The sequence below is a fragment of the Bidens hawaiensis genome, unplaced genomic scaffold (genome assembly GCF_021521415.1).
Source record: "Bidens hawaiensis isolate Kalapana, Puna unplaced genomic scaffold, B.hawaiensis_p1.1 tig00002507_1, whole genome shotgun sequence".
NCBI classification, from domain to species: Eukaryota; Viridiplantae; Streptophyta; class Magnoliopsida; order Asterales; family Asteraceae; genus Bidens; species Bidens hawaiensis.
Window position 1 is genome coordinate 1,879,836 of NW_027491137.1, and position 26,783 is coordinate 1,906,618.

At 35.9% G+C, this 26,783-nt stretch overlaps 1 protein-coding gene across 1 annotated transcript; it reads left to right on the forward strand.

Moving 5' to 3' along the window:
- Positions 1-24,558: 24,558 nt before the first annotated feature.
- On the forward strand, positions 24,559-25,740 carry LOC143619747 (ras-related protein Rab11C-like). The gene is made up of 2 exons (XM_077091604.1): positions 24,559-24,743; positions 25,213-25,740. Exons 1-2 carry the CDS (start codon positions 24,579-24,581, stop codon positions 25,681-25,683), a joined length of 636 nt encoding a protein of 211 aa, XP_076947719.1. The 5' UTR covers positions 24,559-24,578; the 3' UTR covers positions 25,684-25,740.
- Positions 25,741-26,783: the final 1,043 nt, after the last annotated feature.

Genomic DNA, 26,783 nt, shown 5'->3' on the forward strand with positions numbered 1-26,783 from the left:
TGGCGAGCTCACAAGTTTAATGGCACAATATAAAACATTTGTTTTTAACAGTTAAAATGTTTATGTCAAATAAAGAATTCAAAACATGTAAGGTATAAAAATAATGTAATGCATGATCCTCCGTAAACTTGCAAGCAGTACGAATTAATATAGTACGAATTAATATATAACACATGAGCCTATAATCAACCCTAAATCTGTTGTTGCTTGCCCGGTACCGTAACACCACGGTATAAAGTTAGAATATATACACCCATTATCACGTTGGTTAGAGCTACTAACCATGAGCGGGGGATCAATCCCGATAGTACTACCCACATATTCCTCGGCTAAACCCATAGTTAATGATTATAGAATGCATTGATCCGAAGATCTAAGGGCCTCGAGTTACTCGTGATTATATAAATATCATTTATAACACATTAAAAGATTAAGTATGTTTCCACCCCAAAAATAGTAAAACAGTAAAAAGGGGTTGTGAAACTCACTTCAGTGTCGGTGAGTAGCGATGACAAAAGATCTTGACGGTATCCGACCTAAGTGCGTCCTAAGACAGGTACAGGCCATAATTAGGGTCGGTACGACATATTAATTATGGCGGTCTGCGTTATGCGTTCATCCAACAACCTAGACCTAGGTGTGATACGACTCATCGATGATACATTAAGTTTAATATGCTATGTTTCGAAAATAAATATATTTATATTTCCCTTTATAAGTAACACTGCATTTTTATTTAAAGAAGGGTGTGCTTATATATTAAACTTCATGTATATTTATGAGAGTTTTTAAATCATGTCTAACTAATTGTTAAAAAAATATATTACTTATTTTATATACTATATATGTGTTACTATATGTACAAGTATAAAACGTTTAGATGGTTTATATAAATATATCAAATCTTACATTTATTCTTATGTTAGTTGAAATAAGTTCGAAAAACCCTAGTTCTTTATTTATATAAAACTATATTTTGTAAGTATCACTTTATTGTCTTGCTTTAACTAACACTTTTTATATCTAGTTTTTACACTTTTAGAAATTCAACTTTAAAAGACAACCCTGTAGCCAACTTACTTTTATAATCTTAAGTAATTTGTTAGTTTAAGGCTTACGAAAAGATTATCTAGTTAGTCTATAATTATGTCTTTGTCCAACGTAACATATATTAATGTGCCTTTACTAAATGACTATAACTTTTGTATTCTTACGAATCGTATGCCATACTATATATATATATATATATATTTAGCTTTAATATAGTTTCTTGAACACAAGGTTTTCAGCTAAGGCAGTTCTCGGTTAAGTCAGCAGTTTTCGGCTAAGGCAGTTCTCGGTTAAGTCAGCAGTTTTCAGCTAAGGCAGTTCTCGGTTGACTTTGGGTTTTCGGTCAATTTTTGTAGTTCTCGGTCAGCCTTTGGATCTCGGCTCAGTAAACTGTAGGCTCTATTAGGCCTGATTAGTTTGATTTGGGCCTGATACTTGGACTAGGACTATAAAACTTTCTGGACTTAAATTAATCTTAAACTATTTTAAAATGGATCAGTTAACAAACAGCAATGTCTCAACCAACACTTCACTCCATCAAGAACTCGCTCTATAATGGGGACCACCACTCGTATACCCATCTCTTGTCTCAAGAGGGATTTAGTGAATGGAAATTTCGTTTTGAAAAGTATGTTAAGATGAAGGATCCCAAAGTTTGGAGAAGTATTCTTAGGGGGCCTCAAAGAATTACCTATCAACGTGAAAACTCGACTGAAATTCTTGTGAAGCCTGTTGCCTTGTATGATGATGATGATTTTGATAAAATTGAGGAAGATGAAAAGGCACTTTCAACTCTAACCATGGCACTTTCACCTGAGATTGCCCTTGGTTTTAGAGAACTTCAATCTGCTAACGAACTATGGGAGGCATTAATTGAGGTGTATGAGGGAAACGAAGACATGAAAAGGAGTCGCCAAGACTTGCTGCGACAAAAGTTCAACATGTTTAACCATGTTCTAGGGGAGTCGTTGGAAACTCAACCCCAAAGGTTCATATATTTAGTGACAGAAATGAGATCTGCGAGTATTTATCTAGCAACTTCAGATATAAACAAAAAACTGGTAAACTCATTGCCAAAGAATTGGGATATGAATGTTGCTGTTATTAAGAAGACTAAAGATCTCAACAGAATGTCTATCTCTGAGATGATGGCTACTATCAAGGCATGTGATATGGACGACAAGCAACATGCAATAAACCATGCATATTCTTACAGTGCAGCTGGTTACAACGTTGCCTCCAACAATGCTCTTATTTCTCAAGATAGTTTCTCTATGTTCAAGGCCACTCAGCAACCTCCAACCCAAGGAAACTTTCAGATGTTTAAGTCCACTCAAGGCCAGTCATCCTCTACTCCGCCTCAACCAGCTCCAGTTTTTTTCACTAAGTCTGCTTAATCTTCATCAGCTCAACCTTCATCTGCTGGTGCTGCTCAAGGTCAGAACTCAAGTTAGAGTCCCTCCATTCCGAAAGAGACTCAGGAGAACATAGCTCTAATGGCAAGATTCATGAACTGCTATAATGCTTTCCTAGCTGGAGATTTGGTTCAACCTGTTGTGACTGCTGAACTCGATCAGATTCACCCTGATGATGTTCAACCATGTTCTCAAGATTGTGTTGATAAGATAGAATTATATAGGCTCCACAATGATAACTTAATTAGAGACATGGAAAGAGTTAAATCTGAAAACTTTAAACTCAAGAAAAACGAAAAAGGTTTTCTAGATAAAATAGACGCAAATAAAAAGGATTTTTCTAAGCTGAAGTCCGAATTTAGTCTAAAATGTTGTCATTACCTAGATGCTAAACAGGAAATTGTTGAATTAACTGCTAAGCTAGAAGCCTCTAAATTGGAAATTTTGAATCTAACTAGTAAATTTGAAAGAGCTGAACTAGATTTTAAAAAATTCGAGGGTTCCAGTAGAATAGTTGACTCAATGATTGAAAATCAATTGTGGTGGAAAGAAAACAAAGGTGAAGGCATAGGTTATAGTAATGTTCCACCACCTTATCATCACAATTATGTTAGTACTCCTGTTACCAAAGAACAGGAAGAAAAGGTAAAAGGCTTGCAGTACGGCAAACTAGATACAAATGATGAAGCTAATTCCGTGAATGCAAGTGCGTCCACTTCAAGAGTGAACGATTCTAACGTGTTTGCTTCATGTGCAGAAAAAGTAGCTGTGAGGGAATGGACTGATGAGGACGACGACCCTTGTTTGAATTTAATAATGACATTATTTCTGATGTTCCTTTAAAACTGCCTGTTTTAAATTCTGTTATTCCGACTGTTTGTGTGGGCTCTGTTTCAAAGAGCAAGGATTTTTGTGTTATTGATTCGGCTAATATTTTGAATTCTGACAATGTGGTTTCAAATAAAATTCAAAATTCAAAATCCAACAAATATTTACCACCTAAATTTGGTAAAGAGGGATGCTCTAATGACAAACACGGTGATAAGCTGAATAATGAAAAAAGGGGCCATCGCAATTTTCAGCAAACTGGTCCTCACAACCAGTCTAGATGAGGAGTTGACCAAAATGATTTCTACATAAAACGTCAAACTTGTTTTAATTCTGGCACTCCTGGTCATATTGCCAGAAATTGTCCACATCGTCCATATGTTCCTTATTATGGATATTATCAGAGGAATATGCCCTATATGCATCATAATTCGTACAGGTAAATATTCAGGCATAGTCAGGTTAATTCCTCTGACGATGATTGGAACCGAAACAAATCTGGCAAGTTTAGTTCTCATCAGACCAAGCCTAACATGTTTCAAAAAAAAGGGTTAGAAAAAGTGCTTCGGTTTCAAAAGCGAACACAAATTCTAAGCCAAAACGGGTGGAAAAGGCAACATCGTTTTCTTCCAACCCCAAAACACCGGAGGTTCGACAACCATTCGTACATTAATGCCAAATCATACAATGGTAGACACAAATGGTTGCCTAAATCTCCGGTAAAGGAATCAAAAAATCCAAGTTTGATGATAAAAGGGACATGTCATGGCAACCCGTGACAACTTTAAATGCATCAGGGTCACCCAGTGTAACTATGGACTGAGTACCAAAATCTAACGAATCCCGCGCTTTGTGCAGGGACATCTATGGAGGAATATCATCAGACCTTGGTATGTTGATAGTGGCTATTCCAGGCACATGACAGGAGACATTTCCCAACTACACGACATTCAAACTTTTAACGGTGGATATGTGTCCTTCGCGGGAGGAGAAAAGGGAAAGATCACACAGAAGGGTACTGTAAGTAACGGTGTTCTAAAATTTGAAAATGTTAATTTCGTTCATGAATTGAAGCACAGTTTGCTGAGCATGTCACAAATCTGTGACAAAGAGTTTTCAACTCACTTTACTAAGAAAGAATGTTTGATTTTGAAACCTGGTATCATTATACCAGAAGACTGGATTCTTGTTCGATCACAACAAAAGGATAATGCTTATGTGATCGACATGAACAAAAACTTTCCTGATGAAATAACATGTTTGTTTTCAAAAGTGTCGGAACACAATGCTATGCTTTGGCATCGTCGTCTTGGTCATGCTAATACAAAAAATTTAAATCGTCTTGCTAAAAATGATTTGGTCCGTGGCTTACCCATTAAAGATTTTGTTACTACTGAAAAATGCGTGGCTTGTGCCTTGGGTAAACATCAACGAAAAACTTATAAACCAAAATTGATCAACACCATCTCATCAGTTTTTCAATTGCTACATATGGATCTCTTTGGTCCAGTGCATGTTTTGAGCCTTTCACGCAGCTCTTATTGTCTTGTTATTACTGATGACTACTCACGTTTTACTTGGGTGTTTTTCTTATCGAATAAGAGTGAAACTGCAGATTTGATCAAAAGTTTTATTGTGCTCATGGAGAACCAACTGAACCTGAAGCTGAAGGGAATACGCTGTGATAATGGTACAGAATTCAAGAATGCATCATTAAATTATTTCTACTCAGAGAGGGGAGTGCTTCGTCAATATAGTTCAGCACGGACACCACAACAAAATGGTGTGGCTGAAAGAAGAAACCGAACTCTTATTGAAGCGGTAAGAACGATGTTGTGTGATTCTAAGCTGCCATTATTTTTCTGGGTAGAAGCTATTAATACGGTCTGTTATGTTCAGAATCGGGTGATAATCAACAATTCACAAATGAAGACTCCTTATGAGATTGTCTATGGACATAAGCCTACTGTCGCGCACTTCAAGGCTGTTGGTTGCCCATGCACTCTACTGAACCTCGAGTCTACTCCGAAATTTGGGGCCAAAGCTGATGATTGCTACTTTGTTGGTTATGCGGGCCATACTGCTTACGGGGTCTACAACAAGTCTACCAAACAGATTCTAGAATCTTATGATGTTCGTTGGTTGGAGAAAACGAGACTGATGCTCGTGTTGGTCCGGACTGGTTATTCGATTATAATGAACTCTTCAAATCGTTTAATGTGCTTCCGGTCATTAACACAGAACCTTCAGGCAGCACTACAGTAGATGCTGAGAAAGATGACTCACATGCAGTATCTCACATCTCTGCACTTCTGGATGATGATGTCCCAGAACCAGTTAATGACGACAAACCCGCATCCATCTCTCAGCCGAAAGCAGTTCCAGAAAATGAATATTCGCAAAGTCCGTCTGAAGATACCACGAAAGTTGAGGGGGAGAGTCCTATTCGTCAGATTTTCAGGAGCACACTATTTCCCGATGTCATTCCAAATGAATATGTCGCAAGCACTTCGTACTCACATAGTACAGCGACCTCCGGATGGAAGAATCCCCTTGCTGACATTGATGTGAATTTGTCAAACTTGAATTCCACCAATGATGTTTCCGATCAATTACTTCCTTCAAGAATTCCGAAAGATCATTCAATTGAGAACGTCATAGGTCCTCTTGAAACGGGTGTGTCCATTAGAAGTCAGACTGGAAATATAAACAGTTGTTTGTTTTCCTGTTTCATATCTCAGATTGAGCCAAAGACTGTAGACATGGCCCTCCAGGAACCCAGTTGGGTAGACGCTATGCATGAAGAATTAAATCAGTTTGATAAGTTGAAAGTTTGGAGATTGGATGAGTTATCGGAGGGAAATAAAGCACTTGATACGAGATGGGTGTTCCGAAACAAGCAAGATGACACCGGGGTTATTGTTCGAAACAAGGCTCGATTGGTAGTTCGTGGGTTTCATCAAGTTGAAGGGTTGGATTACACTGAGGTTTATGCTCCAGTGGCTAGACTTGAAGCCATCAGAATATTTTTGTCCTACGCTTCATTTATGGGGTTCACAGTGTATCAAATGGACGTTAAGACTGCATTTCTGTATGGCGAGGTCAAGGAAGAGATATATGTGGAACAACCACCGGGTTTTACTGATTCCAATAAGCCAAATCATATTTACAAGTTAGACAAGGCATTGTATGGGCTTCATCAGGCTCCTCGAGCATGGTATGCTACATTGACAGCACATCTTCTAGATCATGGCTACAAGCGAGGAACCATTGATCAAACCCTGTTCCTCAAAACTGTCGGAAAAGATTTGATCTTAGTCCAGATCTATATAGACGACATTTTCTTCGGATCCACCAGTGCTGAGTTGTGCGCGGAGTTTGAAGAAGTAATGAAGAAACGATTTGAGATGAGTTCGCTGGAGAAATGACAACATTTTTGGGATTACAGGTTCGCCAAAGCTCGGCAGGAATTTTACTGCATCAAGGGAAGTATGTTGAGGATATGCTCGCAAATTTTGAGTTTCAAGACTCCAAGAGTGCTAACACTCCCATGGCGGAAAGGCCTTTACTGTCATCTGATCCGGAAGGGAGTCCCGTAGATCAAACATACTATCGATCAATGATCGGGTCTCTAATGTACCTCACCGCCAGCCGACCCGATATCATGTTTGCAGTCTGTCAATGTGCTCGTTTCCAGGCTAATCCTAAACTCTCTCATTTAATTGCTGTCAAACGTATTTTTAGATATCTGAAGGGACAACCGAAGTTAGGTCTTTGGTATCCCAAACAATCAGAATTTGATCTCTATGCTTTTGCTGATAGCAATTATGGTGGAGATGACATTGACAGGAAATCTACATCTGCCGGATGCCAGTTCTTAGGAGATCGTCTCATTTCATGGCAGTGTAAGAAACAACAGACGGTGTCCACCTCGACCGCCGAAGCGGAGTATGTTGCTGCATCAACCTGCTGCTCTCAGTTTATCTGGATGCAAAATCAACTGTTGGATTACGGTTTGGAATTTCTTGATACTCCCATCTTTTGTGATAATGATGCTGCCATTGCAATTGTTAAGAATCCAGTTCAACATTCTAAAACCAAACACATCGATATTAAAATTCATTTTATTCGTGACTGTTATGACCGAAAATTGATTCACCTTGAATAAGTTCACACTGATAATAATGTGGCGGACTTATTTACAAAACTGGTCGGAATAGTCAAATTTAATGTGCTTGTGAGTTTTCTTAAAATGCTTCGTTTCGAGGATTGAGTCTTTTTGAGTGTAAACTCGTACATATCTTCTTAATTTGTACAATTTTAGGGGGAGAAAAATCAAAAAGCTAAAAAAGTGTGTGTGCGTGAATAATTAAAAAAAAATTGTGTGTGTAAGTTTCATTTTCGCTTAAAATTATGTCGGTTGCTTAAGTTTGAAGAACATATACTTGTATATGTTTGGTCCGGTGATCTACTTGTAGAGTCACAGAGGATAGCCATTTGTCTAAAGACTGAAAGCATCTGGGGCGATTGTGATATGTTTTGTGTTTTGAATTCTTTCACTTAAAATTATGTCGGTAACTCTAAGTTGGAAGGACATGTATTTTCATATGTGTTTGGTCTTGTTAACCACTTGTGGACATACGGGGTAGCCATTTACCTGAAACCTAAGAGTGACTGGGGTGATCGAGTCTCAAACTGTCTTTTGGGAAATGATATTACTATTCATTTAACAGCTTTTGGGAAGCGTCAAATATTTTCAAACGAAAATTGATCCAACATTTGGAAAATGATAGATATATTGTTTCTGTGTGCCTAAAGGGTGAAGTTATTAAGCTTAAAAGGCTCTAGAAAAGTCATTGATCTGTATGGTAGCTTTCCATGATACGTAAAAGTTGAAGTGATATAAACTAAATTTGCTAAACTTACTGTGGAGAGTCATTTTGAAGAAATGTGCATGTCTTCATATACATCTCTCCGAATGATAGACAGAAAAGCAATTACCCAGACATACACGAGCCCGTTAGTGTCTTGATCACCTAAAATGTTTTGTTTCTAAGTTATATAAAAAAATATTGATTATTTTGATTATTGTGGTACTTAAAAAACTTTTTTTTCGTTTTTCAAAAGCTTAAAGGGTCAAACTAGTACTACAGAGATGGGGGCATGAAAGTAAATCCTGTCATGTCTCGAATGAAAGGCCTGTAAGTCCGGAAAGCTTGTAAGTCCAACGTTCAACCTTAAAGCTTAAATTTTTGTTTAATTTTCAAATAAAAACCTTTTGATCAAGTACTAGAGGGTTGAAGTCAAACTGGGGTGATCTGAGAAAGCCAAATACGTTTTGAGAAGAGATAGGAGGCGTCACAGATCCATGAGTGATGTCTATCTAAGCTTTATGTCGAACTGAACCTAATTCATACCACTGATGCAATGAAAGTCATGCTAAGTTTGTTTTACCTGCTATCAACCTGTCTCTTTATGTCATAATAACGCTGAACATGAATCCTTGTGACAGCATCTTAAATAATATGATTTCATGTTCGGATCTTTTCGTAAAAGACGGCGATTTTACAAAACTGAAATTTGATCCCAAATCTGCAAAAATCTCAAAAAGATTATTCTTGTATTTTTATTTTTTACTATTCTTGTTTTCTTTATGTTTTTTTTTTGTTTTATCTCAAAATCACTCTCCTCGAAACATGTGATTTAACTGGGTCGTTTTCAATGTGTTTATATTTTTTTGGGCTTTAGACTGGATTGTCAAGTATGAGATTAAAAGTATTTGGGCTGAAACAAAGGGTTGGGCTTGTTTGTGGGTTCTCGGCCCATCTCTTTTGGGTATAAATGATATTTATCAGAGATTTTGTTCTCATTCATTCAAAAACACTTTCATATCTCAAACCATTCAACCGAAAATCTCACAAACATAAGCTAATCACACTCCATTGTATTTGGTGTTCTTTTGATCGTGTTACAGGTATTGAGTTGTTTTAGGGTAAATTGTTGGAAGTTTAAGGAGTTTCGTTGCAGGAATAATGAAGATTTCAGTGACTTGGAGAAGACGACACACATTCCAAGAAGAAACCCAAAGGGTTCTCTGTCCCCAACTGTCAAGGAGTTCTCGGTTGACTTTCGTTGACCGAGATCTCCAGGCCTTGACCGAGATCTCCAGGCCTTGACTGAGAACTCATGTTCTCGGGTTGACTTTCGTTGACCGAAAACGCTAATTAACCGAGAACTCATGTTCTCGGTTAATCTGGACAGAAAACACTTGTCTTGTTGACAGAAAACTGTTTGTGGACCGAGATCAATTGTGATACTATTATTTTATTTTCCTTTTGGTCCACCAAATGTGATCTTGTCATCATTGGCCCCTCATGTCTTAAAAATGACTAATTTGCTTTAAAATATAACTATAGTCAAGTTTGTATTTACTAACTTGATTCGTTTGGTGCAGAAATGGCTGATCAGGCTCCGTTAAAGTTTGTGGACACACATAACATAGTTGGACATTTGTTTGATCCACCACTGGCCCACAAGGAATTCAAGTCTATGATCGTCGGCCTCAACACTTGCAGGATTTCTCACGCATTACGAGAAAACCCTGTTATTGGCAGAAAGATAGTCAATGATTTTTGGAACAATGCCTCAATCAATCCACGAGGAGTAGATGGAGTTGTGTCGATAGACTCCAAAGTGTAGAATAAGCCGGTCGTCATCATAGAGGCCATTATAAGGGATGTGCTTCTGTTTGGTGATCAACCTGATCACCCGACAGAATACTCTGCTACTGCTGTCTCTGAGATTCTTACTAGGATGGGTTATGAGGGTACTTATCCTCCAGCAATCAAGAAACTATTTCATCCATACTGGAGGTTTTTGATACACACGTTCTTCACATGCGTGTCAGGAAGAAAGGGGGGATCTGACGAGATCAGTCATACTTAGATGTCTGCTATTGTTGCTCTGATCATGGATTGGAATTACAACTATTCCAAGTTTGTTTTTAATGAAATGATGAGCAATCTGAAAGGGAAGAAGAAATAGATGTTCCTCATGTATCCCAGATTTCTGCAAATGATTTTTGACTCATAATACACCGACTTTGTCAAATCTGCTGATACTTAGATATGAAGTCAATGGGACCCAACACCTTTGGGTTAATGAAGCAGTCCAGGAAAGGCTCCAAGATTGTCTATCAGGGCCTCAATGCTCTTGAAAAGTTTAGTAAATTTGCTGAGACTGAAGCTGTACCAGTTACAACTCAAGTTGCCGAAGAACATATGACACCTGTTCGAGGGTGGTCTGCTGCCTTTGAGATCAGTTTAGATGAAGAAGAAGAGACAGAACACCGTGAAAAGGATACTGCTCTGACTGATGAGCAATTAAGAGACTTTGAAGTCTTCAAAGAATTATTACAGTCAACCGCTCTGAAGCCTCCTCAGGCAGTTGTTGTAAATGAAGAAGTTGATATCCTTGTGGAACCAGCCGCTGATCTCATTCCACGAAAGCGCAAAAAGAAAGATCCGAGATTGGGCGTGCTGGTTTGTGAAACTGAAACAACAACCACAACACCAGCAACAATCACAACCATTAGCCTACAGCAACAATCACAACCTGAGTCACAAGCTCCAGAGACTCAAGTTGAACCATGTTCATCCTATGCAGAGCCACTGACTCAAGATCAGATGCTTGATGACATTGCTCGTGATTTTGATTTTGAGTCAGATATTCCATCCACTGATGAGGCTACTATGCCATACACTGATGTTGCTTCTGGATCTTCTGGCCCGTCCAATCTGGGTCAGTCAAGCTCAAATGTTTCCGAAAAGGTTGCTTAGATTCTGGCTATGCAAGAAAGATATTTGCAAGATAAAGGCAAGGGAGTGGTGCTTGAAGATGCTCCCGTTGATGTGCAAGCTCTTCAACGTAGAGTCTTTGAACTTGAACAAGATTCTGTCGTGAAAGATGTGCGTATTCAAGAGTTGGAAGCCAGCAATTCTGATAAAGACTTCAAGATCAAAGAGCTTCAGTCCAACATGGGAGAGTTAACTGCCGTTTATCTAGACCTCCAACAAAAGCTTGTTCAAAAGTTTGGAGATGAATTCAAGAGCAGTGATGATAAAACCTCAAAGATGCCCAATGTTGATCAAAGTGGTAGCTCTACTGTTCGTCAGGCTGAAATTATAGATGAATCTGAGACGCTGAAACAGTATCTATCTGAACCTCAACTCACCAAAGAAAAGTCAGATAGAATTCAGAAGAAGCTGCTGGTGATGAAAAACTCCAATAAGAATGTTAAATCATCCGATCACCTAGACAGATTCGTTGTTACTCTTCAAAAGGGTTTTTCGGATAAATATGGAGATCGTTCTGGAGTTGTGTCATGGGGTTTTGATGCTGAAAAGAACATGTGGTGGGTTAAACGGAAGTCCGGTACCACTGAGTACTATAATAAGATGAAAGACTTTGGTTCTTGGACTAAGGTGGATCTCAGTGATTTGATAAACTCCCCATTCCACAATCCAACAAATGATAAACGTGGTAGGGATTTCTGGAACTTTCTGAGAAATCAAGTTGATCAAGGCTTTCCAAAGATGCCAACTGCAGAATCGTTCTTGAAGAAAGCAAAAGGGGTCGTGGATCCAAAGACAGGAAAGACAATGGTCAATGTCATGTGGCCTGCTACAAAGAAAGTCACTCGTATTCCTGTGCCTAAAGCTATTCCAGATGGTACTCTGGATAATATGAGATTCTAGATGTATGACAGTGAAACTGCTACCGTGGTTGTACGTCTGCAAAATGGCAAAGGGCAGTATAGATTTGTTGACCCACGAGATCCGCTGAAGCTTGGAGAGAAAGACATCAAGACATTCAGTACATTTCTGATAATTGCCGATCCGATTTTTGAATCGGCCGCAAAAGAATATACAAGCATGGTAGCCTCTATTATCAGGTGCAAATTTTGGGCAGGTGCTTTGAAAGACGCTAACATTGATTATATGGAGCATGATTGAGAACCAAGCTACAAATCAAGGGGAGATTGTTGGGCCCATTTATGTGGTTTGTACTTAGTCTGTTTGTTTAACTTGGGTTGCTTATGTAAACCGAGATCCATTTGGATCTCGGTGGGCTTTTGGTTAGTATTGGGCTTGAGTGGTTAGTTCCCTATATATATAGAATGCATTGTATAGGGTTAAGGGTGGATTCACTGGTGTCTTGGCCGTCTAGGGGTTGTTCTAGACGAGTTTTGTATTAATAGTGCTTAAGCACCCGACGTATAATAATACGTGTGTTTTGAAGCCATTCGTGTGTTCTATGTGTTTGTGTTTACTTGTGTTCTTGAATCATCTAGTGTTGGAATTCCGCACCAACACCTAGATTGTTGATATCATAATTTTAATGATCCAGATTCGGGACTTACAGCAATTTACCATACAATTATTAGGGTGGTTCACACTCCAACTTAGACAAATCTTAAAACTTGTTATTTGTTTAGTATTGTTGGTTCCCATCAATAGAGTAGCTAGGCTAGGCTGAATTTTTGTACTTGTTAAATCCAAAGTATTCCTTTTGCTTCTATAGATCATGTCCTATGTGTGTATCTTATAATTTGGCAGGTAAGAGGGTGGTGGGTAGGAATTTTATCCAAAGAATAATAAGTTAGTTATACCCCATGTTGAATGGTCAAATCTCCTTGTGCTTTGTTCCATCTTTTTCGGCTGCACATAGGTGATGAATAGTGTCTAATTTAGGTTGTTTACCACTAGAATATTATTTCTTTTTCACATCTGCCATGACTAGTTCTGGTAGGGGTCTATGTAGCTCCTTTGTGTCATATGGTTTGGCTAGAACTTGCATTTTTATTATTTAGTCACATATCAAACATATTCAAACTAGATGAGATTGTAGTTCGGTTTTCCTGATGTTTTGCAATTCATTTATGTTGGAATTAGTTTATGTAACGATTTGTATTACTAATAGGTGCTATTATTTTAAGTTAGGTCCCATGATATTAATACTCATAATTCGTTATGGTTAAATCTCACTCTAAAATTGTATTAGTATTTGTTCTAGGCGTTACCGAAGACCCCTTCACCGTATCCTATATGTATCAGTGTTCGTTTCAGACGACCATGCGTTAGGCGATGCGAACAATATTATTAAAATATCCATTTAAAATCAACGTTTGTTTGTTGGGCCGTTACGTATGACATAGTAATTTCCTAAGTAACTAAAAGTGTACAATATATGCATGGTATTTATACAACCCGATTCTTTTTACGCGTGTTCATGCAATATAAATTCTATTGAATGAAAATTATGTTTAAATAAATGCTAATAATATGTACGGATATTGACCTGAAAGTGCCGTTTGTCACAATTTATCTCTTCTTCTCTCCCTAAAACATTCCTCCAAGTAAGTTTATAATTTATGTTCTTCATATTTTCTTTGTCTTAGTCATGTTTTATGTGTTTGTTCTTCATTTTCTCTTATTTTTATTTTTTTATAATGGTTTTAAAACCATAAAATATTCATGTATATGATCCCACCTAGTTAATACACCATGGTGTGTTGGGTGGAGGAGACAAAGAACATAAGGTTGCAAGATGATCTTTACTTGTCACACCTTAACAAGTTCTTACGTTCTTGAAGTTTTTGTTTTGTTTAATTTATTTTGATTCAAGAACCATAAGGATTTTGATGTTACATGATCAAACATATTGTAATTATCATACCAAAAGAATTTCATAATTTTTTTTTATCAAAATGCATTCCAAAGCATCAAAAACATTGTTGTTTACAATGTTCCGGATTTGACAGCAGAGTTGTTCGACAAAGGTTGAGTAATAAATTGGTCATAATAAACTGGAAATATACAAGGCCAAAGTCTATAATTAACTTTATCGAGTTATGGTTCTAACGACTATTTATTTGTATTTTTATTATTTGGTATGATTTAACAAGCATTATTTTAAAAATAGTGCGCACATTTGTACTCTATGTGAAGATAGACTATTTTAGCCTATCTCATATCCAGATATGGGAAAACTTTATAAAGAAAAGTTTTTCCTTACACGTTAATTTAGTTGAATGGAGATTTTTATAATTTTTGAGAAATTATTAATATTTTTAAACATTTATGCAATCGGTGACGAAAATCTGTCCAAAATTGATTTAGTTTTTCTTGTTTCTTTTTCAACTTCTAGTTGTGTTATTTTAGTACATATATGTTTCTTTGACCTTTTTTTATCCAAAAAATTCTAAAGAAACCTTAATTACTTGGATTTAGGTATTACTCATTATGATTCACCCAAATTTAATCAAAAACCCGATCTTTTCATTCACTAATAAAGGTGAGTAATCAGACTCCCATTTTTCTATTTTTGTTTTGGGGACTTTATGCGTTTACAACTTTATTATTCATGTATTATACAAGTATATACTCAAACATAATTCCACTATTTGCATATTGGGATATTGCTCGATTAGTTGATAAATGTTATATGGCTATGTGTTTATAGTTATAATGGTTGGTTGGTGTCTCATCCTTATCCTCATACTCATAGTATCATCATACGCCGTCCGAGCAAACATGTCTGAATCTAGTGGCATGTTGAAAAGACACTTTTATTTTATGTTTTGCTAGTTAATGTAATACACATTATCGCAAGGAATTATCATTTTTATCATTATATATATTGTAACATCTTGGATTTTTCGTATTCATATTCGTTTACATTTAACCCAATTCGAGAACGTTATTTAGATTTTTATTATTAATAAAATTAAACATTTATATGCATTCCTTGATATATTTTCATTTTCTACCCTTTATGTTATTCAAATTAGTCAATTATTGCTTAAAAACTCTTAAATAATCAAAATTAACACTTTAAACAAGTTCAAGGACTAAAATTGCCAAACCAAGAAACTTCTCACCATGGACCCGCCGCGCCGCGCGGCCATGATGGATGAAGTTGGTCGCGCGGTGCTATGACACGCCTGTGCATATTGTTTTGATTATTTTGCTTTCCTAGTTTGTTTTTGGTACTAAATCACTTATTTTTGAATCGTATCACGTGATTTAAGCCCCAAGATAACTAACTTAGACTAGGTACTTGTACACATACATTACCCCTTCCTCAAGAACGAATTTTGGGTGAATATATAGTTGATTTGATCATTAAAGTTTTATTCGGTTTCTTAAACGAGTAAATTAACCAAATTTGATTCACGCTTGCATATATTATATAAACAAGGCTTATTTTACCTGCCACAATCTTCCCGAAACCCTAAATATGAATTCCCAACCGTCACCTACCTCCAGCCTCCTTATTCTTCTCGTTTTTGTCATAAAACTCGAATAAACAAACTTTGGTGTTTGACTTTACCGTTACTTCAAATTTTGACTTCACTTTTCGGTTGATTCATACACTTTCCGGGTAAGTTGTTTGCTGTAAGTCATTCATATATATTACTTAGTCAATAATCCTCAATCAATTTATGAGATTGAGGGGTATTGACTGATCAATTTGACTTAAAACCGTTTAAGGGCATATTGGTCAACAAGTTTGACTAATCAGTTTCCCATGCTTCTAGTTGGAACCGGCTTTCGGTCCAGAAGACTTTTATTTTTTTTGAGATTTTAAGTCTACAGACCAAAACCCGACTTCTGAATCGCTATTCAGATTCTATTCAGTACCAGCTCGCTTAAATGTTTAAATTCTCATAACCGGAGTTCTAAACATCCGCTTGGAATGATTCCAACGGCAATGTTTTCGGTTTTACTCATATTTATTTATCTCAAAGTTTCAGGTTTAATTGAATCACTTCATTCGACGCGTTAGAGGACGATTCATTTAATTATTTATCGTTTATTCTTATTTTTATTCGCTCGCCTAAGCAATAAGGTGAGTTTGATCATTCTCGTTTATTTTACTATTTTTAAACATTTTGGGGACATATGCGTATCTATTCATATTTTATATCATATATATATATATACAAACTCGCAAGCATAATTATTGTGTGTATTTCAATTAAATGCTAATTGCTAATTGTTTAAGTGTTTATATTCTATCATATTCGAAGAGGTCCATCAGAAGTCTAACATGTCAGTATGATCATACGTCATCCTAGTAGCCATAGCCCGTGTTCGTGAGGCATAGTCAACCGACAAACACTTTTGTATGCTAGTCATAGTAGCCAATGCCCGATTCGCTAGGCAACATCCAAATGACACATTATTTGTTTACGGTTTGATTGATTGTCACTGACATTATTTCGTATGTGCATTTATCACTTATCATATATATATATATAATCATGAAAAACTGATGATCATCTCACTCAACATATGTTTTTGACAAATCTCTTTATTTTCTACGCATATGCAGGTTAACAGTCGATTCGAAGTTACGGTGAAGAACGCAGTTGACAAGTGTCGGATAATGTATATCAATAATGATTAATATTTAGTTTATTATAAAAATATATTTTTTTACAATCTTATGTTTTTTAATAAAATTTATACCTGTGTGTTCAAAAAAAAAAAAAATTAAACAATACTGTGTTTTTAGATTTTTTTAAAAACTTATTTATTAAAAGTTACTAGGAAAAACATTTTTAGCGTTAAAATTAATTAGTATGAAAAGAAAAAAAATAAATTAAAAGGTAAACCAATAATTTAGTGACATGACCATGATGGTAGTGGGCAAGCTAGTTTGTGATGGGAAACTAGTTTGGTCAAGTTTGGTGATTTTTTCTTTTCTTTTTATTTTCAAATAGTGTCCCAAAACAAATTAATTCACCAATGGGAGTGATTTTAGGTGTTGTGAGTAAAGAGTTTTTATATTTTAGAAAAAACAGTGATTTTTTTGTATATTTGAAAAATTACTGTTCACCCCATATAATTTTTTAATATTTTTTGAAAGTGGTTGTGAGTGGGGGAAAGAGAAAAGTTAGTGAAAATGGTATAAAAAGGTATTATTTAATTGAAATGGAAAGAGAAATATAGTGAGTTTTAGTGTAATTTTTAGTTTAGGGATATGTGGTAGGATGAGAATGCTCTAATAGCATTCCCAACCTATTTTCCATCTTCATCCCTAAAATTACAAAATCACTAAAATGGAACCCTTAACATGTGTTCCTTAAACATCCGGAGAAAGCAATTCAAGCTGAATGATAGTTCCCTGACTAATCCACTCCAAATACCTTCTTCTGATTTGTAACAACTACCCAACTAAAAAAAAAACGCGCCTTAACAAAATCTTATCCTTAGTAAATTGTGTATGAAACCTTATGTCCCGAATCGACCTGAGCACGGGCTGTAGTCCTCTAACAAACAATTAAACCATATAAACTATTCAAACAATAGAGGAAAGTGAGACCAGTAATTTCAACCCTCGTACATTAACAGTCATCATAATATTATACAAGTGGTAATATACTATATTACACGAGCAAGAATATAACTCGCCACCCTATTCAATTGAAAATTGGCGACCCCCAAAATACAAAATCCGATTCGATTTCGAGAATCATAAATAAAGCTCGTAATATTAATAACAAACCGAAGGCCGTCTAAGGCTAACAAGAGGGCTATACTGAGAAATACGAGAATTTATCAAATTTTGAAAGTTGTTAGTTGAGTTGAGGAACGGTGAGTTGATTCTAAAATATATAGCACTGTACAAAATTGCCTTGAAAGTTAACCCCATAACGTATTAAACAAAATTATTTCACTCTCTATATTTCATATATCGAATCAAAACGAGTGCCTTACTGACAGGGCGGAATTAGTACTATTTGAAAACTTTTATACAACTAAACTCTATAAAGAGACTCGTGAAAATGCTGGGCGGGGAAAATCAAACAGTTGCGACACAATAAAATCTCATTGAATAAAATTCAGTGGAATCCACAACGGGGAATCAAACGTGTTCGGAAACAGAAAAACGAATTCCGAAACAAATTATTATAAAATTTTCCCCAAAAAGAGCATATTTGGCATATTGAATTTCGGGGACGAAATTTCTTAACTGGGGGAGAATGTGACATCCGTGGCAAAACCGAGTACACCTTAGTACTTACAAACTCGAATAAGCGTTTAACCGCTTATTGCGTAACGAACAAACGAATAACCAAACGGGTCTGGTTATGGTCCGGATATCCCGTGGTGCCATCTATAAGTGATATACGATCTATGCAAGCTAAAATATTAGTAATATGGCCTTAGTTCGATAGTAAACAAGTTAAACGAAAACATGCTCGTTTAACTACCCGCTATAGACTTAAACGCGAAAGATAGTTACAAACCAAGCATTGTATCATCCGTTAAGCCGAAAAAGACTTACCAAACACTTATTTGAAATGTTTTAAGTGATCCGTGAAAATATTTTCGATTTTTACAAACGTATAGTATGCTTTTATAATTTTACACAAAACTAGCCGAAAAATACTCGTTTTCGCTCCGTTTGTCGCACCCGATATATTTTTGTCGCCAGAAACCGAACCCGAAATAAATTTGGACTCGGCATTTCACGTTTGGGCACGTAAATCAAGAAAAGTGGGCCAAATGGGCCCAAAAGGGGACCCAACGAGCCCAGCCCGCCAAAGAAGACTTTTACCCCCTTTTTATTCTTTCACATTTAAACTAGATCCTTGATATTTTCAGCCTCATTTTCTTGAAAACTATGGACATAATTGCTGCTCCAGCCAAAAACCTTCAAACCCTAAGGTAAGGGGCTTAAATAAGTAGCTTTTTTACTTGTTTAATACCACAAAAACATGTATTGGTTACTAAAAATCATTCCTAACCGTGTAAAAATCCTAAAAATGGTCTATAAACATGTTTTAATCATACACATGGTAAGGAACCTGTTTTGATAGTTTTTTTGGCCATAAACACGGATTAAAGGGTTGAAACGACGTTTTTACGGTTCAAAAGTTCGTTTTTGTGCACTAGCCGAAACCCTAAGTTAAAGGGCTGTTCTATTGATGAAACTTGCTTGGTTTGTGATATAGGACTTGTACCTATCTTTCTTAGAAGCACAAGAACCTGAAAACTTGATTAAAAGATCGGAAACGAGCCAAACCCGCTAAAGTAATGCCGAAACACTCGCTTACGGGCTATTTAGGTTAAGGTTGTGATGTGCATATTTTTAGGACTTTAAATTTTGCAGGGACATCAGGGACCATGTCAATAAGTCCCTGTTCAAATTTGGTAATTTTTCGACCATCCGAGAATATTTGGCGAATTTATTACCGAATTGGGACGTTTATTTGGGAAAAATAGCTAAAATACTTCAAAAATTATGAAATTTTTCTGGGAACTTATATTTGATGTATTTTGATCACATATTAATTTTGAGATCATTTGGAGAAGTCTAAAGGTGTTTTGTACATATGCGTTCGTGCTAAGCCGAAAAGAATATTGAACAAGCTTTTTACATTCTGGAATTGATATAGATTGTTTTGAGACATGATTTTAGTATTCAGGAATTTTTGTGGAATTTTTGGAAATTTTTTGGGGTAAACGGACGATTTTCAGGCGAAATATAGCTGATAAAACGAATTTTTATAAATTAATAAATCAATAAATAAATTCCAGAAATATTTTTATAAAAATTTACATATTTTAATTGATAAGTGGTTAAATTTTCATAATTTAATGATTAACGGTTAATTAATTATGCTAATCTGAATATTAAACAAATCCAGTTTTTATAACAATCGGCAAGTTCGCGGCTAGTGAACCTGAGGGAAAATCAAAACACCAAGAGTGATCAAAAATCATATGTTTGGACTAATTAAGTGAAAACGAACTTTTCTATGAGAAACCTGGACAATCCGGATAGATTGTGCGCGTTTCTTCTTAAATCAAACTGAATAAACGGAAACGGGCCCCGAGGCTAATCCGGTACCCCAGTATGTGATCCTTCTTTATAACTTAATCATTTTATTAATCAATACATTTACTCTAACTTATTTTCCCATAACTGTTTTCTGAACGCGTAAACGAACAACTTCGCCCAGCTGGGAAAACGGGAATCTGAGCCAAGTTCAGTTTTAAGTATTAGACATTGAACAACATCACAACCTAAGCCTATTACCACTTTCTAGGCGTTCCAGCTATACCCAGATTAGTTATACAGCCCAGTTTAGTAATGAGATTATAATAATATTAAAATATTAATATTATTATAATATGGACTATAGGGACTAAGTGATAGCAAGGAAAACGAACCCCGAGCTGACCTCGCACTGAGTGCCTACAAAACTGTGAGTTTCATGACCCCACTCTTTAAACTATTTTACGAACTTTTGGGGTGGAAAGCATGTTTATACACGTTATTAATCTAAAAACGGATCAGGATATAAAATATCTGAACGTTTATATATGAAAAGTCCCTACAAACATAATGATTGACTACGTGCTGATGAAAGATGATTATTATCGTTGATTGATATATTGAGTGGAGATAATACGAATTGCAAAACATAATGAAATTACACGTGACAGCATGTTTATATAAACACGTTATGTAATGTTAAACATAACTAATTTGGGAAACAACATGGTCTGTAATGGCCATGGGGATAACGTGGTCTATGATGATTATGGGGCTATTGTGGGCGGAAGGGGGGCCACAATAGTAATAAACTAAAGTTGAGTATGACCTATGAGCCAAGTTCTGCTGCAACTTATAAACTAAAGTTGAGTATGGCCTATGAGCCAAGTTCTGCTGCAACTTACTAAACTAAAGTTGAGTATGGCCTATGAGCCAAGTTTTGCTGCAACTTATAAACTAAAGTTGAGTATGGCCTATGAGCCAAGTTCTGCTGCAACTTATAAACTAAAGTTGAGTATGGCCTATGAGCCAAGTTCTGCTGCAACTTATTAAACGAACTAACTTGATTATGACATGAATGTTAAGAAAATAATGTGATTATGCGTATTGTGGGCGGATGGGGAGCCACAGTATTTGGTGATACGTGATAAATACTATATGTGTATATGTGTCTATATACATGCTATGTGATTAGCCGTAGGAAATACTATGTGTAGAATATACTAATTATTTGCGTGTACACTATATAATGTTTGAGTTTACGTGGAATCATTGTGGGTGGAAGGGGGACCACAGTGGTTGATGTTAACGCGGAACCGTTGTGGGCGGAAGGGGGGCCACAGTGGTTGAGTTTATGTGGAACCGTTGTGGGAGGAAGGGGGTCCACAGTGGTTGGTTAAACACGGAAATTGGAAACAGGTAGTACGAACAAACAATCACGATTTTACCGAAATTTCGAATTTATATTATAAACTTACATGTGTGCATACGCACACACAAGGATATGGCTGTACATATTTATACAAACGTAAATACATATTTTTACATACGCGCGTACATACAAACTATGACTGTGTGGTACGCAATACTGATTTCGTTAAACTTATGAAACTCACCAACTATTCGTAGTTGACCTATTTTAACATGCTTTTCAGGTAATCAGATATGAGAAGTAATTTCCTGTGCGTTACGTGTCTGACTGATGATTGATGTCGTGGGCATTTGAGTTAGAAGTAAAGTAATTGAAGAACCGGTTTGATTGTATCACCTAGTTTGTAAAAGATGTTAGAACGATATAATTTATTGTAAATTAGTAGTAATGTTTCTTTATGAACAATGTATTTGATACCAGTTGTATCTGTTGCATTTCTGTTTTACGCTTCCGCAATTGTGCTTAACGGGGTGTGACAGTTAGTTACACCTTACATTTAATAAAATAAAGAACAATTTATGTGTAGTAGTTAATGCAATAGTTTTGGGATTATTTTGATTTGAGAAACTCTAGCTTACGATGATTGTAATAAATAAATTAGATATTGACACTTTATATTTATTTTAGTGTCTTTGAGTTATGATACAAATTATGTCACGCCTCGGCGTGTTCTGCCGTTAGGTTGGGATGTGACACTTGTTAATTATGTACATATTTTTATCTCAGTAAGTATCATCCAACTACATTGGTCATTTGTGCAATTAATTCATAGTTTTTTTTTTGGTAACTGATAATACAAGTTTGAACCGTCAGGGTTACTACGCGAATCAAGTTTGAACCATCGTAACGTATGAGGTCTTTGACTTGTTTTTTTAAGAGTTAATTGCAGTTTGCACCCCTTTGGTCAGCACACGGTTTTGATGGTCGCAACCCTTGACTCCGATTTTTGGCATCCAACACCCTGACGTCTGCAGGGTGTGGCAATTGAACACTGCCATCAGACAACGTTAAATTTGACGGTCTAATTTAGTATGACCCAAGGGCATGTTGGTAATTTTGCGTAGTATGAACTTATAAAATCCTAGAGTCTTCATTAAACTTGCACTTTGCAACCCTTAATGATCAAGTCAGGAGCTGCGATCGTCATCGCCTTCATTTCAATGGCATTCCGATACCAAGTAATCATCGAGACCTTACTGTTCATAGGTTGGCTGTTAATTTCTTGATTCGATTAGACAATTTTTGAAATGAAATTGATCAAATTTTTAATGGAATTGTAGGAGGAATTAGGGTGAATGTCGGCGGCGGAAGTCTTCGGATGCTGATTAAGATGGTTTTCAAGACCTGGCCGACCCTAAATTTCCATGACTAGAACAAGTCCATGAGCTTAGCGAGTAGGTTTAATTAGGTTTAATACAGTAATGACTTACGACTTATACTTTTAGTATAATCAAGGTTGCTTTGATGATCAAGGTTGTATCTTGATCGTGGTTTAATTAGGTTTAACGTAATAACTTTTTGTGACTTATGACTTATATGTATATCATGGTAATGAATGCTAATGTTTACTATACAATTATCAATTGTTGGTTAATTTGTGCTATATGTAATATATTAGTAGTGTAAGTGTGTTTAAAGTTGTGTGTATATGTTAGTTAATCAGTTTCATGTAAATAATAGGTTGGTTAAAGTTTAATATTAGTTTTATGTTAATCATGGTACAAGGCTCTGATTAGTTGTTCATCCTAGGTTAGTTAATCAGTAGCATATCCTTAATCTTAATCACGGTTTCTAATCATGCATCCTGTCCTATATGCTTAACTATAATGTTTTTGATCGTGCAACATGTTATGTATATAAATATAACAAATTTTGTCTAGTGACTACATAACTATGGAATATATATGCAATGGCTATGGAATGTATGCATGTAGTGAATGTATGAAACAGTTTAATTGCAAATTGTTGTGTGTGTGCTATGTTTTTTATATAGAAAATGCATCTTTATGGTGAAGAGTGTTAAGAGTGTTGGAAGAAGTGTACTAAGTATCAAAATAATTTATGAATGAAATGCCCCTGAACCTAACACAATGGTTGCAGCATTTTAAAAATAGGTAGTATGGAATGACTGGTGGTTGCATTGTATGCAACGACTTGTCTCACAGTGGTCAAAGACACACTAGTCAAACTCATAGTGGTCAAATAAAGTCTAACTCACAGTGGTCAAGCACACACTGGTCAAACAAAGTCCAACTCGCATTGGTCAAACACAATGGTCACACAAAATTATTCAGAATTTGAGAGAGAAATAAACGAGGGTTCAAATTTTATATTTTTAAACACCACAAGATGAAAAGTGCAAAGGGGAGGGGGTATAATAATCTTTCCATCGAATTTCAAACGATTATCTAATAGAAGGGTTCAATTTGTCACACCCTGCTAACGTCAGGGTGTCAGATACCAAAAATCAAAAACATAAGTTACAACCAGCAAAACAAAGCTAACCAAATGAATACAAACTGCAATTAACTCTTTTTTTAATCTAAATGTATCATTTTTTTTAAATGGAAATGCTTAAATTGTAATAACAGAAATTACTAAAATATGTAAAAGAATAGTTTGATGGCATTAATGCATGATTGGTTCACTTGACAATGCTTTATTGGGCCAAGTTTTTTTATATAATTTTTATTTTTATTTTTTTTGCTTTTCTTAATTTTTTAAGTTTGATAATTATATTTGTGGTTAATAATAAAGTTTAAAGTGGGCAGCATTGAAACCTGGTGGACTTGCTTCGTTTTCACACGCTTTAGATATTAATGTCGGCGGTTTCTACTCCTTTAGATTCCTCCTCTCATTCTCATTTTCCGAAACACTCACATAACTAATAATAATTCATCCGCATCTTTCCGCTCCGGTAACATGAGATAGATTAATTTATTATATGCGTGCGTATGTATTTGTTTCAGATCTGTTATCGACGGCAGGAGAGAAGACGAATGGCTGGTAAAATAGATCACGACTACGATTATTTACTCAAGATCGTGTTGATTGGGGACTCCGGTGTCGGCAAATCCAACATTTTAGCTAGATTTACAAGGAATGAGTTCTTTTTGGAGTCCAAAGCCACCATCGGCGTTGAATTTGCTACCAGAACTCTTCAGGTATCAAATCAATTTATTTGTAATTTTACTTCTACATGTTATGCATTTCAAGTTTACTTTGCTATTATTAATGTATATTGCATTGCAGATCTACAATCACAAATAAATAGGATTATTATAACTTTTAAACCAATTAAATGAATCACTCAATGTTAATTTAGGGGTATTGTATTTTAATAATCCAATCTCTGACCCATTGGCCGGACCCAATTTGGCAAATCGATATCATTTTCCTCATTTTAGTTTGGATCTGGCCTGTTTCGACCCACCCGACCCGGCCTGTTTGCCAGTTCTACCAAAGAGTCATGGACTGTTGTTAGATTTTTATCTTGAGTCTTTGAAGTTTGTTTGGTAAGAATCAGATTTAAGTTTTGTATGTATGCATGTTACTAATAATTAATAAAAATAAATCGCGTGTAATAGGATGAATTAGCGCTTATTATTTGGCTAATGAGTGATTTGAACACAGGTCGAGGGGAAAATGATAAAGGCTCAAATTTGGGACACTGCAGGGCAAGAGCGATACAGGGCAATAACCAGTGCTTATTATAGAGGTGCGGTTGGAGCTTTACTTGTATACGACATAACCAAAAGGCCAACTTTTGATAACGTTCAGAGGTGGCTGCGTGAGCTTAGGGCTAATGCCGACTCCAACATTGTTGTATTGATGGCGGGAAACAAGTCGGATCTGAGCCATCTTAGAGCTGTAAATGAGGAAGACGGTCAATCTTTGGCAGAAAAAGAAGGGCTTTCGTTTCTTGAAACGTCGGCACTTGATGCGCATAATGTTGAGAAAGCGTTTCAGACTATTTTGACTGAGATTTATCATATTATTAGCAAGAAAGCGTTGGCGGCTCAAGATGTGGCTGTCCCGGGGAAGGGTACTACTATTAATGTTGGTGATTCATCTGGGAACACACAGGGTTGTTGTTCGAGTTAGAGTTGGAAATCATATATGCTTAGGTCTTGTTTATTTTGGTTGTTTGATCTTTATGTTTTGTTTTACTAGAAAGCTGAAAAAAAATCGACTTTTAAGGGTATAGACATGTTACATGATGGATTCTGTTTGTATTTTCACATAAACAATGAGGATTAAATATTAATTAGCACAAATATGCTTCTTAACTGTTTATGCTTATTGTCTTTTGCCTTAAAAAGATGAACTCACCAAACTGGAAATTGATACATTTTTCTCATTTTAATTATGATGTGTTCGACAATAGGATAATGACATCCATGTTATGAAAAGAGAAAGGCCATCCACTTATGAGCAAACTATGCAAGTAATTGATATTAACCGTTAACTTGACATGTTTGTATAAACTTAACAGGGTATGTCAACTTTTGTTTAGACATTTTTTTCTGTACAATAAAAATATTGTGTTAGTTTTTTGTTGTATTAACTATGGGCGATCTTTTTAAGTGGCCAAAAATAAGATGTTGAACTACTAAGACTAAGGAAACATTAGTGCGAGCTTATAAAACAAAATTGTGTTTAGATAAGGTCTTAAGATAGTGATGACACCTTTAAAGTCAATGGGTATGACATGAGAACAAAGAAAGATTTTTTTATTATGGTTTAAGGCCAAACAGTCATAGAACCTGAGTTGATCAACTTAAGTCATTTGAAGCACGCTAAAATATCGAATGACAAAAAGATGATTTGTTAGAACATGCGATCGGGGTTTGCTTCTATACACACGAGACATCTATAAGGAGATGTGGGAAGATGGCGTTATAGGGATCATGCCTCACCTATATATATTATATATTATATTGTTATCCGTTAAAGTAACCGTGTTTAAGTTGATCACGGCCCTTCAAAGTCTTTAATGTTTAATGCTAACCATCCAAAGTAGCACAAATAGTTCTAGAAGCAGTAGTTGAGAGATGTTACACGAGTTTTTTTTTACCAAATTAGGGTGGGTGCGAAAAATATTTACTAAAATTGGTGATTTAAAAAATATTTACCAAAATAGGTTATTTTGTAAAAACATCAAACATTCTAATTTCTCACTCCTAATCTGATTAAATAACTTA